This window comes from Moschus berezovskii, chromosome 15 (genome assembly GCF_049115385.1).
Source record: "Moschus berezovskii isolate FMDL1 chromosome 15, NW_MosBer_1.0, whole genome shotgun sequence".
In the NCBI taxonomy this organism is placed as follows: Eukaryota; Metazoa; Chordata; class Mammalia; order Artiodactyla; family Moschidae; genus Moschus; species Moschus berezovskii.
In genome coordinates this window covers 19514957-19536335 of record NC_142474.1, presented here as the reverse complement: position 1 = coordinate 19536335, position 21379 = coordinate 19514957, and the positions used below count along the sequence as shown (strand labels likewise).

At 39.2% G+C, this 21379-nt stretch overlaps 1 protein-coding gene across 11 annotated transcripts in view; it reads right to left on the bottom strand.

Annotated features, from left to right (window-relative positions):
• The window catches only part of NCOA6 (nuclear receptor coactivator 6), a 94099-nt gene that overhangs the window by 48396 nt on the left and 24324 nt on the right, over positions 1–21379 (bottom strand). For 8 of the 11 annotated variants that reach the window (XR_008687246.2, XR_008687245.2, XM_055436038.2 and 5 more), the window contains 3 exons: positions 12754–12859; positions 8337–8618; positions 4017–4172 (listed from right to left, as the gene is read on the bottom strand). Coding sequence is in view for 9 of the 11 variants with exons in the window: in XM_055436038.2 (XP_055292013.2) it covers positions 4017–4172; positions 8337–8571 (391 nt within the window). In the remaining 2 variants the exon portion in view is untranslated. Of the gene's footprint in view, positions 1–4016; positions 4173–8336; positions 8619–9877; positions 9983–12753; positions 12860–21379 lie in introns of all 11 variants that reach the window. The other 3 variants (XM_055435985.2, XM_055436012.2, XM_055436030.2) reach the window with 2 other exon arrangements.

Sequence of the window (21379 nt, the reverse complement as noted above, 5' to 3'; positions counted from 1 at the left end):
CAAAGGACCTGTGGCAGGAAGAAGAAATGTATATTCAAGGAATCAAAAGAATGCTGAAGAGGCTAGAAGAGACAGCAAGGAGGAGGGAGGAAAGCTGGACAAGATAAGGCTAGATGAAAAATGTAAAGGTCAGACTATGCAAGGCCTGAGGTCACAATACAGAGTTTGAACATTATTCTGCAAATCATGGTCAGTCACAGCAGGGTTTTAAGGTGTGTGTGTACCGTATTTTCATTTGTAAAAGATCATGCTGACAAAAACATCTGCAAATGAATACTGCTACAAAACGACTGTTCAGGGCCTCTGTTAGATAAACAAAAAATAAATACTAAATCAGGCATATTGGGTGAAAGGAAGCAGATGAAATTAGGTATTTTTTTAAGGTTTTCTTTTTTTTTTTTTTTTATGTGGACCATTTTTAAAGTCTTTATCGAATTTGTTACAATATTGTTTCTACTTTAAGTTTTGGTTTTTGGCCTCCAGGTATACGCGGTCTTAGCTTCCTGACCACGGATCAAACCCACACCCTCTGCATTGGAGGCAAAATCTTTACCACTGGACTGCTAGGGAAGCCCTGAAATTAGATATTATTTAAAAGACAAATCAGTCCTTGGTTAGGGTGCCAGTAAAACCAAAGTTGGACAGACTGATAGCCAAAATCAGTCCAAGGGAATGAAGTCTGAGGCTATGGATGCTGAAGCATCAGGACCCAACCAGAGCCTCAACTCCTTTTTATACTAAAGTGCTACAATGTGAAGCACAGGTGATATGAGTAATTTGTTGTTCAGTCGTTGTCATATCTGACTCTTTGTGACCCCATGGACTGCAGCACACCAGGCTTTGCTGTCCTTCACTATCTGACTTTGCTCAAACTCATGTCCACTGAGTCATGATACCATCCAACCATCTTATCCTCTGCCTCAATCTTCTCCTTTTGCCTTGAAACTTTCCCAGCATCAGGATCTTTCCCAATGAGTTGGTTCTTCGCATCAGGTGGCCAGAGTATGAGAGCTTTAGCTTCAGCATCAGTCCTTCCAATGAATATTCAGGACTGATGTCCTTTAGGATTGACTGGTTTGATCTCCTTGCTATCCAAGGGACTCTCAAGAGTCTTCTCCAGCACCACAGTTTGAAAGCATCAATTCTTCAGCACACAGTCTTCTTTATGGTCCAACTCTCACATCTGCACATGACTACTGGAAAAACTATAGCTTTGACTAGACAGACCTTTGTTGGCAAAGTGATGTCTCTTTTAATACGCTGTCTAGGTCTGTCATAGCTTTCCTTCCAAGGAGCAAGTGTCTTAATTTTGTAGCTGCAGTCACCATCCATGGTGATTTTGGAGCCCAAGAAAATACAATCTGTCACTATTTCCACTTTTCCCCCATCTATTTGGCATGAAGTGATGGGACCGGATGCCATGATCTTAGTTTTCTGAGTGTTGAGTTTTAAGCCAGCTTTTTCACTCTTCTCTTTCACCTTCATCAAGAGGCTCTTTAGTTCCTCTTAGCTTTCTGGCATTAGAGTGGTATCATCTGCATATCTGAGGTTGTTGATATTTCTCCCGGCAATCTTGATTTCAGTTTGAGCTTCATTCAGCTTGGCATTTTGCATGATGTACTCTGTATATAAGTTAAAAAAGCAGGGTGACAATATATCGCCTTGACGAACTCCTTTTTCAGTTTTGAACCAGTTTGTTGTTCCATGTCCGGTTCTGACTGTTGCTTCTTGACCTGCATATAGGTTTCTCAGGAGGCAGGTAAGGTGGTCTGGTATACTCCCATCTTTTTAAGAATTTTCCACAGTTTGTTGTTATCCACACAGTCAAAGGCTTTAAAGTAGTCAATGAAGCAGAAGTAGATGTTCTTCTGGAATTCCCTTACTTTCTCTATGACCCAACACATGTTGGCAATTTGATCTCTAGTTGCCTTGCGTTTTCTAAGTCAAGCTTGTACATCTGGAAGTTCTCGGTTCATGTACTGCTGAAGCCTAGTTTGAAGGATTTTCAGCATTACCTTGCTATCATGAGCAATGAGTGCAATTGTATGGTAGTTTGAACATTCTGTGGGATTGCCCTTCTTTGAGACTGCAATGAAAACTGACCTTTTCCAGTCCTGTGGCCACTGCCGAGTTTTCCAAATTTGCTGACAAATTGAGTGCAGCACTTTAACAGCTTCATCTTTTAGGATTTGAAATAGCTCAGTTGGAATTCCATCACCTCCACTAGCTTTTGTTTGTAGCAATGCTTCCTAAGGCCCACTTGACTTCACACTCTGGGATGTCTAGTTCTAGGGAAGTGATCATACCATTGTGGTTATCTGGGACATTAAGACCTTTTTGTACAGGTCTTCTGTGTATACTTCCCACCTTTTCTTAATATCTTCTGCTTCTGTTGGGTCCTTATCATTTCAGTCCTTTATTGTGCCCATCTTTGCATGAAATGTTCCTTTGGTATCTCCAACTTTCTTGAAGGGATCTCTAGTCTTCCCCATTCTTTGTTTTCTTCTATTTCTGTACATTGTTCACATATGAAGGTCTTATCTCTCCTTCCTATTCTCTGGAACTCTGCATTCAGCTGGTTATACTTTTCCTTTCTTCTTTGCCTTTTGCTTCTCTTCTTTGCTCAGCTATCTGTAAGGCCTCCTCAGACAACTACTTCGCCTTCTTGCATTTCTTTTACTTCGGGATGGTTTTGGTTACCGCCTCCTGTATACAATGTTACGACCTCGGTCCATAGTTCTTCAGGCACTCTGTCTACCAGATCTAATCCCTTAGTCTATTTATCACCTCCACTGTTCATCGTAAGGGATTTGATTTAGGTCATAACTGAATGGCCCAGTGGTTTTCCCTACTTTCTTCAATTTAAGCCTGAATTTTGCAAAAAGGAGCTGATAATCTGAGCCACAGTCAGTTCCAGGTCTTGTTTTTGCTGATGATATAGAGCTACTCGATCTTTGGCTGTAAAGAACATAATCAGTCTGATACCTGGTGATGTCCATGTGTAGAGTCATCTCTTGTGTTGTTGGAAGAGGGTGTTTGCTGTGACCAGTGTGTTCTCCTGACAAAACTCTGTTAGCCTTTGCTGTGCTTCATTTTGTACTCCAAGGCCAAACTTGCCTGTTATCCTAGGTATCTCCTGACTTCCTACTTTTGCATTTCACTCTCCTAAGATGAAAAGGACATCTTTTTTTGGTGTTAGTTCTAGAAGGTCTTGTAGGTCTTTATAGAATCAGTCAACTTCAGCTTCTTCAGCATTAGTGGTTGGGGAACAGACTTGGATTACTGTGATGCCGAATGGTTTGCTTGGAAATGAACGGAGATCATTCTGTTGTTTTTGAGACTGCACCCAAGTACTGCATTTCAGACTCTTGTTGACTATGAGGGCTACTCCATTTCTTCTAAGGGATACTTGCCCACAGCAGTAGATATAATGGTCATGTGAATTAAATTTGCCCATTCCTGTCCATTTTACTTCACTGATTCCTAAAATGTTGACATTCACTCTTGCCATCTCCTGCTTGACCATATCCAATTTACCTTGATTCATGGACCTAACATTCCAGGTTCCTATGCAATATTGTTCTTTACAGCATCAGACTTTACTTTCACCACCAGACACATACACAACTGAGCAATGTTTCTGCTTTGGCACAGCTCTCCTTCTGGAACTATTTCTCTGCTTTTCCGCAGTAGCATATTGGACACCTACCGACCTGGGAAGCTCATCTTTCGGTGTCATATTTTTTGACTTTTCATATTGTTCATGGGGTTCTTAAGGCAAAAATACCGTAGTGGTTTGTCATTCCCTTCTCCAGTGGACCACATTTTGTCATAGCTTCATTGAGTTATGCAAGCCCCTTCACCACGACAAGGCTGTGATCCATGTGATCATTTTGGTTAGCTTTCTGTGAGTTACTTGACATTGTGAATTCAACTTAAGAAGAACAGACAAAGCAGCACATGCTAAAAATCATGCTATATTCTAGTATTCCTATAATCTGGAACCAGACATGTACCTTCAATCTGAACGGAGAGAATTCCCAGATCCCGAAGCTGCTGGTTGTTGCTCTGAGCCAGGATCCGAAGCCGCTCCGCTGCTTCCCGGGGGATATTGAATGTCACACGTACGCTGTTCCAGGGCTCCACCTTCTGCACCTTTAGCTTGCTGGATTCTTGGTCATGAAAGGAAGAGAATAATATTAGTAAAGTTTTAGCCATCAGAAGACATGGAATGAACAACATCAAGGAAATAAAAGAACAAGGTAGAATACCAGTATGGAGTAGCTGAGAGGGCTTAAGCTTTGGTATTAGACCTTAAATTTAATCCCAGCTTCCCACTTAGCACCTGGGAAATCATGAACAAGTTATTCAACATTTCTGAAACTTACCTTTCTCTTCTCTAAAACCATGAAAAAACTATTTCATGAGACTGTGAGTGCTAAATGATATAATAATATGCCAAAAATATAGCACAGCACCTGACATACCATAGGCACTTAATAGATGGAAAGCAGTAAGAAGGAATAAGGATCATATGAGAGAAGGGAGAGATAAATTTAGATTACTAGAATAAGGTCGACTTCTAGACTCAGTTTAATGTATGTGAACTGAGAAGCTAAGAAAATTTAAGTTTCAAATTTTAAGTGAAATTCTATAAAAATTCAACTGGCAGATATGCCTTCTGTAGGATATTAGGGAATATGCAGCTACAATTCACTAAACTTGTTTAAAGAAAGCACTGAAAAGGAAGACAGTAGATTCACTTATAAAATGTTAAGCAATTATACTTCTTCAAATGAAAAAGTTGAACTTTTAGTACTCATTTAAATTTTCACTGAGCATCTCTGTGAAAGATATTCATAGATATAGGGAGCAAACATTTCTTCCAATGTCATATAAATGCTTCAGTTTAAGGAAGGCTTAAGTCTTGATTCTTTACGTCTCTGATTTTTAACCTTTCTCTATTTTAAACAAGAGTAGGATTTCCACTGAAGCACACCAAACTGAGGAGAAAAGCAACATAAATCTCACAACTATATTTCAGTTAGGATAAGAAAACATTACATTTCAGCAAACCTGAAAAGTCAATACAAACTTCAAAGATGTTTTTAAATTATAATGTGAAAGTTAAACTAATTGACAAGGTAATGTTGTTTGTAATTATAGTTTACAGATGGAAAGCAAATCCCAGGTCCAGTTAAATAATAATAAAGAAACATTTTTTCCCCAACAACCCCAGACAAAATAAATTTCCCTTTTGTTATAAACTCATCTACATCAAATCTTTCGTAGCCTCTATTCAATTATACATTCAAGTATTGAGAAAATGGTCATTTAGGCATATATGTCCTCAAAATAAGAAATTTACATGGATAGGGGAAAGTGTCTACATATTACCTAAAAGCCCCTTCCAAAACCATTATAATTATCAGTTTATCCAGACATGGAGTCCACTTGTTCTAATATGGAAAAAAAGAGACCACTGGCTAAGAGCACTGAGATATTTAATCCAGGAAATTTAGGAAGGATTATGCGTGAAGAAAGCTGATTGCCGAAGAATTGATGCTTTTGAACTGTGGTGCTGGAGAAGACTCTTGAGAGTCCCTTGGACTGCAAGGAGATCCAACCAGTCCATTCTAAAGGAGATCAATCCTGGGTGTTCATTGAAAGGACTGATGCTAAAGCTGAAACTCCAATACTTTGGTTACCGCATGCGACGAGCTGACTCACTGGAAAAGAGTCTGATGCTGGGAGGGATTGGGGGTGGGAGGAGACGGGGACGACAGAGAATGAGATGGCTGGATGGCATCACCGACTCGATGGACATGAGTTTGAGTGAGCTCCGGGAGTTGGTGATGGACAGGGAGGCCTGGCATGCTGTGATTCATGGGGTCGCAAAGAGTCGGACACAACTGAGCGACTGAACTGAACTGATGCATGATTCAGTCCAAATGTATTTTATAGGGGAGGAAACTGAAGCCCTGAAAATCTAAGAGATTTACCCAGAATCCAGTAGCTACCTATCACTAAAATGGCATTAAAATCCAGCTCTAATTTTCAGGCCATTTTCCTTTCCATGACATTTATACATCTAAATAGCAAAAGGCAGGGAACTTGAGATTCTGCTACCATAGAGGACAGATGCTGCAGGGTTTCTTCTCAGTCTGAACAGTACTGGAATCTTACACCTATGTGGCCCAGACAAACATTAAACTTGCTTTTGATGTTATCCACTTGTGATAAGCCTACAGAAAAAAATTTAACTATAACACTGTTGAGTTCAGTTCAGTCGCTCAGTTGTGTCCAACTCTCTGCGACCCCATGAATCACAGCACGCCAGGCCTCCCTGTCCATCACCAACTCCCGGAGTACACTCAAACTCATGTCCACAGAGTCGGTGATGCCATTCAGCCATCTCATTCTCTGTCGTCCTCTTCTCCTCCTGCCCCCAACCTTTCCCAGCATCAGAGTCTTTTCCAGTGAGTCAAGTCGTCGCATGAGGTGGCCAAAGTATTGCAGTTTCAGCTTTAGCATCAGTCCTTCCAATGAACACCCAGGATTGATCTCCCGTAGAATGGACTGGTTCGATCTCCTTGCAGTCCAAGGGACTCTCAAGAGTCTTTTCCAGCACCACAGTTCAAAAGCATCAGTTCTTTGGCGATCAGCTTTCTTCACAGTCCAACTCTCACATCCATACATGACCACAGGAAAAACCACAGCCTTGACTAGGCGGACCTTTGTTGGCAAAGTAATGTCTCTGCTTTTTAATATACTATCAAGTTATATTTTATCAAAGATTTTTTTTCTTAACTTTCATCATATTTGAGAACATCTAACTTAAAATACTTTTTGGATCAAGAATATAACTGATAACCATGTCTGAGTTTACTAATGTATTTAAAAGCCATTAATAAACTAATTCAGGTATTCAAAAACAAGAAAAAATGTGGATAATTAAGAACAATGAACAATCAGGCCCAGCTAGCCCTTAAAATATGATACATTATAACATGATTATGGTGGCAATTACAATTTTCACCATAAAATTCTCTAATAATGTATTAAGTAATTCATAACTAGAAAGAAGCCTGAAACAACATAGTTTTTTTTAAAAAAGAGCCACTGGGGGGAAAAAAAAAGCTCTCCTCCTGACATTAATTCTAAAGACCTCAAAGCCTAAAAAAGTTGGTTAGCACTTAAGATTTGTGATAAAAGGATAAAGTCTAGACTTTACACTATGTCCGAAGGGATTAAATAAATGTGCTAACCAGAATAGATGGAGAACATATAAACCAAAGTCGACAAGCACAAATTCCCATAAGACCACTATAGGTTATCTAAATGGGTGAAGAGGCCAGATGGCACTATGGTGAGGGGAAGGTATATCTTCAGCGGCAGTTGCTACTTAGCACCACCTAGGATAGGAGAGTTCAATGTTATTAGACCTTTCCTGTACAAAGACAAATCAAAAATCTGAATTTTAATGTAAAATATCTATTTCTTGAAGCACTGGCAATAAAATTCAAACACTAAAAAACAAATAAACAAAAAAAAAAATCAGAAAAACTAAACTGAGTTGTATGTAGCACATGGCTGCACATTGGATCCAGTAGGCTATCAGTTAACCTCTGATCTAAAATTTAAGAGAACAAGTTTTTTACTTAAATTTAAGAGAACAAGTTTTACTTAAATTTAAGAGAAGTTTTTTACTTAAAATACATTTTAAGTAAAGCCAAAAAAGCCATGGAGTAAAAGATTGTTGTAAGCTTTAAGTGGCCTCAAAGAGCCAATCACTTCACAGGAAAGGAAACTAAAGACCAGAGAGCTAAAAACAATAAACAAATCTGGGTCCATTCATTTTTGCTGTTGTTGTTTAGTCACTCAGTCATGTCCAGTTCTTTTGCGACCCCATGGACTGTAGCTTGCCAGGCTCCTCTGTCCATGGGATTTCCCAGGCAAGAATACTGAAATGGATTGCCATTTCTTCCTCCAGGGGATGGATCTTGCCGACCCAGGAACTGAACCTGTGTCTCTTGCGCCTCCTGCATTGCAGCTGCATTCTTTACTACTGAGCCACCTGGGAAGCCCGCTCCTATCCATTAGAACAGATAATTTAAGGATTACAATGCTAAGCAATGCTTTATATTCAGTTACTCCATATATTTAAAAAAAGACAACAGCATTTCTATTAAAAAAAAAATCCTAAAATTCCAATTTTGCAATTAAAATCAACCTTTCAACCTAACACAGCACAGGTGTACTTTGTAAAACTCAATATAATCACAGAAGGGCAATTCAAAAACAGTAACAAAAGGAAAAATAATTAAGCAAATTACCCATGTGTAACAAATTGGGCACATTCTCCAATATTGTGTCCAATTTCCATTTGAAGTCTTTATCATCTATATTTCCTTTGAAGGCCACAAAGATTGTGGAATCCTCCAAAATACTATCACTTTTTGAGTCATCATCTTCTAGTCCAGAGTCAAAATCCATCTCTGAGTCTTCTACTGTTGATGAACACAAGGAAGTATAGATGTCTTCTAAGTTTGGAAGGTCATCCAAAACCATGGTGAATATTATTCCAGAAGCATATGTCAAGTGGACAATAAAATAACCTTTCAAAACAGAAGATACAAAAAAGTATTACAACACATACTTATACAATCAAAAATATATATTTCTATATTATATATATAGTTATATATATAACTATATTATATATAGTTCTATGAAAACTAATTTATTTGACAAGTAATAATAAAATACTATAAAGTAAATTAAAAATTACAGTGAGGATAAACTATTTTAATTAAGATATTCTATAAGTTTTAAAAGATACTAGAAATAAAACTTTACCAGTTTTAACCAAAATTCCTTTTATTTTGTTAGCCTAGAATATAGGCAGAAAGGAACAAGAGATCACAAGAAACTAAAATAGGTATCTTCTAAGAGTTAATTTATATAAACCTTTGGTTGACCCCCACAGAGCAAGACTCAGGCTGACCACAAGACTCTGCTTACTCCTGTCCTAACAAATGCTTCAGAGCAACCAAGGTTTCTAAAGTTCTCCTCTTCAACCTGCAAAGGACAACTTGACCTAAATAAGAGCATCTGCAGGACTACCTAAAATTCCAAAGTCTTTCACAAGGACCATTTAAAATAACTTTTAAAGGGTTATTGATGGTGGCATAGCTAAAAATAATGATTCAGAAACAGAAAAAAAGAAAGAAAAAGTTTTAAAGAAAAAAAAAGAAAAAAGAAATACTTTTACCAAAGGAAAACAACTGGTTACCACATGTTTACAGAGGCAAAGAACTATGTCTAGGACAGAACCAAATTACTTTTTAACTTTCAGGTTGAGAACTAAAATTTTCTGCTATTTTCAATTATGTTGCCTCCCAAAGAATACAAATATTAAAGACCACACCATGTGGTCATTTCCTCCACTATCTCTGGGACTGATGATCACATTCTTAACCCAAAAGTGAATGAATAAACATCAGTTTTTACTAATGTGTGTTAAGCAAGAATGGCAAAGAAATAAGAACCTCACACAAATCTTCTAATTAAAAAAAAATTCCTTACATAAAGCATAATTACAATTATGGGTTTTTATTTTTAAAGATGATTAAGAAAAAAGGACTGAAAATAAATCAACTAAAATACAAATAATGGTTATACTAGGTTAGCAAGATTGCTGGTAAATTTTCCTATTTTCCAAATATGGTATAAGTCATTATGAAAAAGGAAAGCTACATATGCTTTATTATGATTATACTTCCTGCACAAATAGGAAAAAAGAATCAACTTTTAAAAATTAACGATTCTGTTTTAAATAGTAAACTTCAAGAGCAAAGGCTTTTCAAAAACTAACCTAAGCAGGAGGCCTGGCGTGCTGTGATTCATGGGGTCGCAAAGAGTCGGACACGACTGAGCGACTGAACTGACTGAAGCGACCTTAAGGGGGAAAATTTCTCTGCTGTAAATAAATAAGAAAAAAAAATTTACATTTGAGCAGAGTACCTGGCAATTATAACCTTTTCTAGCACCATCAGTGTTACAAAGGAATAGTGTAATTTGGATGGTTAAGAAAAACCAGTGTTCAGAAAATCCTTTATAAATACCATTGCCCTTAGTCAATCACTATCTACATTTTACTGCTATCAAGGAACTTTAAAGGTAAATAAATAAAACTAAAAAATATTCTAAGGGTTTAAAAGCTGCTGCCTGGGAATTCCCTGGGGGGCACAGTTTTGATCCTTAGTCTTGGTCAGGGAACTAAGATCCCCAGCAAAACTCCCCTGCAAAAGTCAAAGAAACAAAACCAAACAAATAAATCCCTGCTTGGTCATGCCATGTAGGCTGTGCATCCAGATTTGGAAAACTCTCTACTGGCAGACAAGAAGTCAGCTACTAATTTTGTTAGGTGTGATAATAATGGTGCTGTGGTTACAAAGGACAATGTGTTTACCAAGCATTTATCTTTTTGGCCATGCCACGTGGCACACGGGATCTTAGCTCCCGATCAGCGATCGAACCTGGCAATGGAAGTCCAGAGTCTTAACCACTGACTCCTACGGAAGTCCCACGAGATGCGTACTGAAGCATTTAGAGGTAAAATGTCACGATGACTATAATTTACTTTAAAATAATTCAGGAAAAAAAAACAGATTAACCAAATGTTGTTGTTTAGTTGCTAAGTCATATCCGAGTTTGTGACCCCGTGAACTGTAGCCCACCAGACTCCTGTCCATGGGATTTCCCAGGCAAGAATACGGATGTGGGTTGCTATTTCCTTCTCCAGGACATCTTCCTGACCCAGGGATCAAACTCGACTTTGAAGGCGGATTCTTTTACCATTGAGCCACCTAACAAAATGTTAATAATGGCTAATCATAGATGATGGGTATATGGGTGTCCACTGTATTTTTATCTGTACTATAATTTACATGAGGTGGCCAAAGTATTGGAGTATCAGCTTTAGCATCAGTCCTTCCAATGAACACCCAGGGATGAGTTGACTCACTGGAAAAGACTCTAATGCTGGGAAGGATTGGGGGTGGGAGAAGGGGACAACAGAGAATGAGATGGCTGGATGGTATCACCGACTCAATGGACATGAGTCTGAGTGAACTCCGGGAGTTGGTGATGGACAGGGAGGCCTGGCGTGCTGTGATTCATGGGGTCGCAAAGAGTCGGACACGACTGAGCTGAGCGACTGAACTGAACTGAACTGATAATTTACATATATTTGAAACTGATCATAATAAAGAGTTAAAAAAATTTTTTTTAAAAAGGGAAAAGCAAGCATACCAGAAACACAGTACTGTTTCACAGTAAAACTCCACCAGACATAGGGAATGTGAAACAGCTTATTTATGAATATCTTCCAAATCACAGTAGGTTTTAAAATATATATATTTGAATACATATTTATAAAAATATAAATTTACGTATCACATATATTACATATATTTAGCTACTTATGAGTCTTTTCAGATATAAATATATGTATTTATACATATTCAGATTTATATGTGAATAATCATTAAAAGATTGTCACAGACTATTCAGATTATCTGCCACTTGAGTAAAAAGATAAGACACTATTGTACACTTCAGAAATCACAAATTCATATACCTACAGGTTTCAGGTGTGTAAAATAAATAAGGGAAGAACGTTGAATATCAAATGTATTTGCATACTGTATGAATGGTTTGAGCAACGGGAAACTCGAATACCCATCTATGCTAGGCACTCGCTACTTTGCTCCACTTTATTACTTTCTTTCTGGAGGGATGGAAGGAGTTGTACAGGCACAGGACTAACATTTTGAATTTTAAGAAAAGACTGATGGCTCAGATGGTAAAGAATCTGCCTCCAATGTGGGAGACCTGGGTATGATCCTTGGGTTGGGAAAATCCCCTGGAGGAGGGCATGGCAATCCACTCCAGTGTTCTTGCCTAAAGAACCCCCATGAACAGAGGAGCGTGACAGGCTACAGTCCACGGGGTCGCAGAGTGGGACACAACTGAGCAACTAAGCACAAAATCCATATGTTGAGTAAAATCTCCAAATTTAAGAACAGATTTATATTTCTGGAAAATACCCTGTGGGCCAAATGAAACACACTGTAGCTGCATATTGCTCACCAGCCATCAGTTTTCAATTTCTAATTAAGTCTAGTCAGTTTCTAATTAAGTCTAAAATCTAACCTGGATTGAGTTAGATCGAAGTATAACTTACAAAACTGACTGGTAGAACACTAGAGTGTTAAGTCGCTTAGTTGTGTTCTATTCTTTGCAACCCCATGGACTGTTATCCACCAGGTGCCTCTGTTCATGGGTTTTTCCAGGCAAGAATACTGGAGTGGGTAGCCATTCCCTTCTCCAGAGGATCTTCCCTACCCAAGGATCAAACCTGGGTCTCCCGAACTGCAGGCAGATTCTTTACTGTCTGAGCCACCCGGGAAGCCTGGTAGAACACTAGGCCTCAGTGAGTTAAGCTGGGTTTGGTGGAATGCTGGAAGAGACAAGGTATTTAAAATGCATTTAAGTGTTATGATGTGCCTCTTGGGAGGTCTCCGGATTCGCAGAGAGAATAAAAAAAGAGCAAGATCAAGGTCTTAACCTCAGAGAAATAGAAGGCATTTAAACTTAAGAGAATTTCGCTATGTAACTTTGGTAGTGTCATTCCACTGGTAGGAATTAAGTTGAGCCACATTTACTCTCATGTAAGTTTTCACTCACCAAAATGTTTTTCTTAATTTTTATCATTTGTCCAGGTCATCTTCTAAGTCCAAACAAGCTGGCATTTTTACGGCCTGTACTTTAAGGTAGCAGTCAAATAAATATCCTAACAACAACAAAAAAAAGGTAAAGTATTATACAGAAATTACAGAGGTGACCCATCCTTCCATTAGAACACAAACATGACAATTTATCAAGTCAACTCAGACACATTCAGATGATAAAATAGGGTTTTCATGAAATATGCAAAGAATAGTTCCCCCCACCCAGAGATCTTAGAGCACTCACTGGGCTTCCCTTGTGGCTCAGATGGTATAAAGTATCTGCCTGCAATGCAGGAGACCCAGGTTTGATCGCTAGGTGAGATGGGAATGGCTACCCACTCCAGTATTCTTGCCTGGAGAATTCCAAGGACAGAGGAGCCCGGCAGGCTATTAGTCCATGGAGTTACAAATGTAAAGTATAACTCCATCAACAAGCAATTTAAAGAATACAGAAGCAAAACTCAGGGATGTATACCAGAATTATGAAACTGGGACCCTAAGCCTTAGAAACCTCCCTATACATTTATTTTTTAAATTGGTCAAATTAGAACACTCTTTGACATAAATTGCAGCAATATCTTTTCGGATTCGTCTCTTAGAGCAATGGAAATAAAAATAAATGGAAGAACCAAATTAAACTTAAAAGCTTTTGCACAGCAAAGGAAACCACAAACAAAAGACAACATACAGAACAGAGAAAATATTTGCAAATGAAGTGACCGATAGGGGATTAATTTCCAAAATATAAAACTGACTCACAAACTCAGTTCAAAAAAACAAACAACCTAATCAAAAAATGGGTAGAAGAGCTAGACATTTCTCCAAAGAAGACATACAGATGGCCAACATGCACATGAAAAAATGTTCAACATCACTAATTAATTATTCAGTTCAGTTCAGTCGCTCAGTTGTGTCCGACTCTTTGAGACCCCATGAATCACAGCACGCCAGGCCTCCTGTCCATCACCAACTCCCAGAGTTCACTCAAACTCATGTCCATCAAGTCGGTGATGCCATCCAGCCATCTCATTCTCTGTCATCCCCGTCTCCTCCCGCCCCCAATCCTTCCCAGCATCAGAGTCTTTTCCAGTGAGTCAACTCATCGCATGAGGTGGCCAGAGTATTGCAGTTTCAGCTTTAGCATCAGTCCTTCCAATGAACACCCAGGATTGATCTCCTTTAGAATGGACTAGTTGGATCTCCTTACAGTCCAAGAGACTTCTGCAAGCACCACAGTTCAAAAGCATCAATTCTTCAGCGATCTGCTTTCTTCCCAGTCCAACTCTCACATCCATACATGACCACGGGAAAAACCATAGCCTTGACTAGATGGACCTTGGTTGGCAAATTAATTATTAGAGAAACGCAAATCAAAACTTCAATGAGGTATCACCTCACTCTGGTCAGAATGGCTATCATCAAGAGTCTATAAATAATAAAGGCTGGAGAGGGTGTGGAGAAAAATAAATCCTTCTACACTGTTGGAGGGAGTATAAACTGGTACAACCACTATGGGGAACAGTATGGAGGTTCCTTTAAACTAGTTATCTACATTCCCACTTCTGGGCATATACTGAAAAAAACTATAATTCAAAAAGATACATGCACCCCAATACTCACTGCAGCACTACTGACAATAGCCAAGACATGGAAGCAACCTAAATATCAATCGACAGGATAATGAAGATGTGGGGTGTGTGTGTATACAGATACACACACACACAAGTGGAATATACTACTCAACTCTAAAAAAGAATGAAATAATGCCATTTGCAGTTATATTGATGGACCTAGAGATTATCTGAAGTCAGACAAAGACAAATATCACAGGACATGAAGAATCTTGAAAAAAAAAAAAAAGAAGATACAAATCAATTTATTTACAAAACAGAAAATGACTCACAGACACAGAAAAAAAACTTGTAGTTACTAAAGGGGAAGGGGGAGTGATAAATTAGGAGGTTGGCATTACCATATATACACTACTATATATAAAACTGAAAACCAACAAAAACCTACTGTATAGCACAGGGAACTACACTCAATATTGCCTAATAACCTGTAAGAAAAAAGAATATATATATATATATACACACATATTTATGAAGTGAAAGTTGCTCAGCTGTGTCTGACTCTTTGAGACTCTCTAGACTGTCATCTAACAGGCTCCTCTGTCCATGGAATTTGCCAGGCAAGAATACTGGACTGTGCATCTGTTCCCTTCTCCAGGGGATTTTCCCAACAGGGACCAAACCCAGGTCTCCCACATTGCAGGCGGATTCTTACCATCTGAGCCACCAAGGAAGCCCAAGAATACTGGAATGGATAGCCTATCCCTTCTCCAGGGGAGCTTTCTGACCTAGGAATCAAACCAGGGTCTCCTGCATAGCAGGAGGATTTTTTACCAGCTGAGCTACCAGGGAAGCCCATATATACTACTTGGTACATATACTAAATACAAGACCTATACTTTTTTCCTACTTTATCTATACATTTTATTTTTCATTAAATTTTCAGTTCAAGTTTTAAAGCATTCTTTATTGTACATACAGAAACTTATGTATGGAAACTGTATAATTTTGGTATGCATCAGAAAAAATTTCCCTCTTAAGAAAATATGTCTACAATGTCTTTAACTGGGCTGCTAAAGTTTTACATTATTGCCAAATACAGATTTTATAATCTCAAATTTTAATTTTATTTATTTTTAAAAACTTTTGGATGTGCTGGGTCTTCATCGTTGCATGCAGGTGGAAAGCAGGGGCTACTCTCTAGTTGCAGTGGGTGGGCTTCTCAGTGCAGTGGCCTCTCTTGTTGTGGAGCAGAGGCTCTAGGCACATGGGCTTCAGTAGTTGCAGCACACAGGCTCAGTAGCTGTGGCTCGTGGGCATAGTTGCTCTGCAGTATGTGGAATCTTCCTGGAACAGAGATTGAACCTGTGTCCCCCACACTGGCAGATTCTTATCCACTGTACTACCAGGGAAGTCCTACAATCTCAAAATTTTAGATAGGGCTTCCCTGGTGGTCCAGTGGTTACGAGCCCGCCTGCTAATGCAGGGGACATGGGTTTGATCCCTGATGCAGGAGGATCCCACATGCTGAGGAGCAACTAAGCTCACGCACCACAACTACTCAGCCTACATGCTGCAACTACTGAAGCCCGTGTGCTTACAGCCTGTGCTCCACAAGAGAAGCCACTGCAATGAGAACCCCGTACACCACAACTAGAGAGCAGCCCCTGCTCGCCACAACTAGAGAAAGCCCGCATGCAGCAATGAAGATCCAGTGCAGCCAAAAACAGATAAACCTTAAAAAACTTTAGATGGATATATGAACTAGGTATTAATAAATAATTAGGGAAATAACTATCACTTAACTACTTTTTATCAAGAAAAAGCCAATTGTTACGTTTCCAATAAATAAAAATTAACCTTTAAGAAAGCCTATAAAGAAAATCTCAATAAATCCAAAAGTAACAATAGGAGAGTCAAATTACTCTGGTGACAATGCACCAAAATTATACATTTAAAATAAAACCATGGCTTTTCCACCTTAAAACAACAACAAAACCTTTGGATCTGGGTTAAAAAAGAAATCAATATAACAAAACTTTTAGAAATAAGGAGAATACTACATATTGGAACCTAAAGAATATAGCCAAACCAGTTGAGAAGAAAATTCACACAGCCAAGAACACCTATTTCAGGAGAAAATAAAGTGAATTAAACATTGGGCTAAAAAAGTTAGACATGGTATAGTCAAAACCCACATCCCCAGGTAAGGAACACACAAAGGAGAGGATAATCACAGTTGCAGGGGTTTTCCCCAAGGAGTGAGGGGTTACAGACACACACAAGGATCCCCAGCCCAGGGATCCTGCACTGGGAAGGTGAGTCCCCAGAACACCTAGCTTTGAAGGTCAGCAGGGCTTGTGTACAGGACAGCTAGAAGGCTGTAAGAAAGAGACTCTGCTCTTAAAGGGTACATGTCAAATCTCACATGGTCTCCCAGTGCAGAGGCAGAAACTTGAAAGGAGCCTGGGTCAGAAACACTTGCTAATCTCACAGAGCCTCTGAAGAGGAAGGTATCAACTGGGACCCTACCTGGGGAAACAGATACTGGCAGCAGCCAAATGGGGGACCTTGTTCTGCCATGAGGATACTGGAGCTGGCAAGAGACAGTTTGGAGTACTCCCTCTAGCCCTCTAGCCTATTAGTCCTGGGGGCTTTACCCAACCACCAGCAGGCCAGCACCAGCCTCAGCCTCTGAGGGATCTGGCCCCTCCCACCCATGGGCCAACACCAGATCTGAGACCCCTGGGACCCTGAAGCCAGTTGTGCCAGGACCTAGGCCCACCACCAGTGGGTTGGCAGCCATCCATGAGGCAGGATCTGGCAGCCAACTAGGCTGGGAGCCAGCCTTGCCTACCAGCATGTCCACAGCACAAGGCCTCCCAACAATAAAATGACCCACACAGTCCACAGAGGGCACCCCAAGAGTATACAGCTCTAAGTGACCAAGAGTAGCATGGAGCTGGGCACCATAGGACGTCTCCTGTATAAGGCTACTTCTCCAAAATTGGGAAATGTACAATAACTGGCCTATTACATATTGGGTTGGCCAAAAAGTTTGTTCAGATTTTTCCATAACAGTGGAAAAACCTGAATGAACCTTTTGTCAAACCAATAGAAATAAACAGAGATTTAGGCAAAACAAGGAGATAGAGGAGTACGTTTCAAACAGAGGAACAAAACAAAACCAAAGAAGAAGAACTACAGTAAGTGGAGATAAACAATACACCTGACAAAGAATACAGGGTAATGATCATAAGATGCTCAACAAACTTGGAAGAATGAATGAACAAAGTGAGAAATTTAAGAGTTAGAAAATACAAAGAAGAACCAAACAGAGCTGAAGGACACAATAACTGAAATTAAAAATACACTAGATGCAATCAACAGTGGATTAGACAATACAGAGGAACAGATCAGCAAACAGGAAGTCAGAGTAATGGAAATCACACAAGCTGAACAGAAAAAAGAACTTATGAAAATGAGGATAGCTTAAGAAATCTCTTGGAAAACTGCAAGCATAATAACATTAGCAGTTTAGAGGCCCAAATAGGAGAAGACAGAAAAGGGTAGAAAATTTATTTGAAAAATTAGAGATGAAAACTTCCCTAACCTGAGAAAGGACACAGACATCCACATCTAGGACTTAGTACAGAGTCCCAAACAAGATGAACCCAAAGAAGTCCACACTAAGATATACTATAATTAAAATGGCAAAAGTTAAAGACAAAGAGAGAATCTTAAAAGCAGCAAGAGTTGGGAGTTCCTGGTTGTCTAGTGGTTAGGATTCAGCTCTTTCACTGTCGTTGTTGGGGTTCAATCCCTGGTTGTGAACCTGAGATCCCACAAGCCACACAGCGTGGCCAAAAGAAGAAAAAAAAAAGCAGCAAAAGAAAATGCAAATAGTTACATACAAAGGAATTCCCACAGGGCCATGAGCTGTTTTCAGCAGAAACTTCACAGACCAAAAACAAGTGCATGATATAATCAAAGAGATGAAAGGAAGAAACCTACAACCAAGAATAGCTTTCCCAGCAAGGCTATCATTCAGATTTGAAGGACAGATGAAGAGTTGTGCAGATAAGCAAAAGCTAAAAGTTCAGTGTCACTAAACTGGCTTTTAAGAAATGTTATAAGGACTTCTCTAAAAAGAAAAGACCACAACTAGAAATATCAGAATTATGGGGGAACTCCCTGGCAATCCAGTGGTTAGGATTCTGTGCTTCCACTGGAGGGGAAACAGATCTGACCTCTGGTTGGCGAACTAAGTAAGATCCTGAAAGCTGTGTGGCATGGTAAAAAAAAAAACCCAAAAACTTATTTGTAAAGGAAAGCATACCGTAAAGGCAGATTGACCACATATAAAACTAGTAGGAAGGTTAAACGGAGAAGGCAATGGCAAGCCACTCCAGTACTATTGCCTAGAAAATCCCATGGATGGAGGAGCCGGGTAGGCTGCAGTCCGTGGGGTCGCTAAGGGTCGGACACGACTGAGCGACTTCACTTTCACTTTTCACTTTCACACATTGGAGAAGGAAATGGCAACCCACTCCAGTGTTCTTGCCTGGAGAATCCCAGGGACGGGGGAGCCTGGTGGGCTTCCGTCTATGGGGTCACACAGAGTCGGACACGACTGAAGTGACTTAGCAGCAGCAGCAGTAGCAGCAGGAAGGTTAAAAAGTAAAAAGTAGTACATCATTTCTATCCACAGTAAGTAGTTAAGGAATACACAAAACAAGAAGAGGTAAAATATAATGTCAAAACATTAAACGTGGTTGGGGAGGGAGTAAAAATGCAGAGTTGTTAGAAGTGTTTGAACTTAATTTACATACCCACAGAGCTATATATGAATCTCATGGTAATCACAAAGCAAAAATCTATAATACACACATGCAAAATAGAAAGGAATCCAAACATAACACTAAAGATAGTCATCAAATCACAAGGGGAGAGAGAGAGAAAAAAAATAAGGAACACAAAAGAATTACAAAACTATCAGAATAAAATTAACAAATGGCAGTAAGTACATATAAGCAATTACTTCAAACCTGAATGGCTAAATGCTCCAATCAAAACACACAGAGTAACTAAATAGATACAAAAACAAGACCCAGATACACAATGCCTTCAAGAGACTCATATCAGATCTAAAACAAAACATAGACTGAACATGAGGGTATGAAATAAGGTATTACATGAAAATAGACAGCTGGGGTAGCAATACTTGTATCAAAAGAAACTTTAGAATAAAGACTAACCAAGAGTATTTTAAACCCTGACTATTTGATTTCAATGTTACCACATTTCCCTGAGAAACTGCAACTCATTTGATACAGATATTTAAAACTCTTCCTTCTTCCACTAGTGGCTATTCTCCACTCTTCTCTCATCTTCCTTCTTTCAAAAAGTTAACAGTAAGCTGGGAGTTAAAATGGAGGCTACCGAACAATGCCTGGTTCATCTCTATCATCACCTCCACCCTAATTTTTCATTGATACACTTAAGGACACACTAAGACTCAAAGTTATTAACAGCACTGGCAACTAGGGCTGCTGCTCAAACAACTGCTGGACTCAAAAATGACTTTTCTGCCGAAGAGCAGGCACAAATGGGAGCCAGGAGGATAGCAACAGATTTCTAACTTCCTCCAACTAGCTGTTCCTAAACAGCTTTCTCCAGAGGCAGCAATGGCAATGCTGTTACATTACCCTTCTGTAAGAGTCGCTTAAAATGGTCAGTGCTATTGGTACTATATACTAACAACCTTCCTTCTGTACTTCAGATTTTGTAACATACAAAGTAGTACATACATCCTGAGATTTGAAGGCAAATGCAGGAAGGGCCGAGATAGCAAAAGCCCTGGGAGCATTACATACTGGAAATCATTTTTTTGTAGCCTAGACTTCAAATTATCAACAATAACAAAAAATCATCTTTTTCAAAGTAAAATTACCAGGTCAAAGGAAGGAATTTCCTCTACTCAATCCAGCAGGAAACACATAAATGACTGCTGGACACTCGAAAGTATTCAGAAACTATGTGAATCAATTAGTCCTTTAGTTTAACACAAAAGAATTCCTACAGCTACCAAATAGCCAATAAAGCAACAAGTCTACCCTATCTGGCACACATTAGACCTGTATACCCCTCTCCTTACTCAAGGAAGAAAAATTGAGGGGAGAGATAGAAAAACTTTCTGCAACATAAGAGAAACTCTGCCTCTGTAATACAGAAAATGAAAATATAAGGCAGCAATAGGTTAAATTTTAGAAATCAACTACATTGCTCTTAACTTGATAAAGCACATTGAAATAAGAGCTCAAAGTTCACAGGCAGAAATGAAAGGAGTTAGCTGAGATGCAGGAATAAATACAACAAGGGGAAAAGAAAGGTAAAAATTACAGATATGACAAAGCAGAATTCAAATCTTTACTAGAAAAGAGCAGAATAGTTTATTAGAAACACAGGGACAACAAAATCAAAATTTTCTTTCAGAATGGAGTTCAGTTCAGTCGCTCAGTCGTGTCCGACTCTTTGCAACCCCATGAATCACAGCACGCCAGGCCTCTCTGTCCATCACCAACTCCCGGAGTTCACTCAAACTCATGTCCATCAAGTCGGTGATGCCATCCAGCCATCTCATTCTCTGTCATCCCCTTCTCCTCCCGCCCCCAATCACTCCCAGCATCAGAGTCTTTTCCAGTGAGTCAACTCAAGTCACATGAGGCGGCCAAAGTATTGGAGTTTCAGCTTTAGCATCAGAATGGAGTAGGGAAGGACAAATAATGCAAAGTATGAGAGAGGATTGATGAGAAGAAAGAAACTTCAACTAATTTGCTATCCTGAAAACAAATGGACAGAAATAATAATCAAAGATTTTTTAAAAGGAAATGTAAACTTTCCTGGGTCAAAGAATGTTCTGCATCTCTAGCTCAAAAGAGCTCACAAAAGACCAGCAAAATTACTAAAAAGATAGTGACTGGATTTGTTCTAGTGAAACTTTCAGATTTT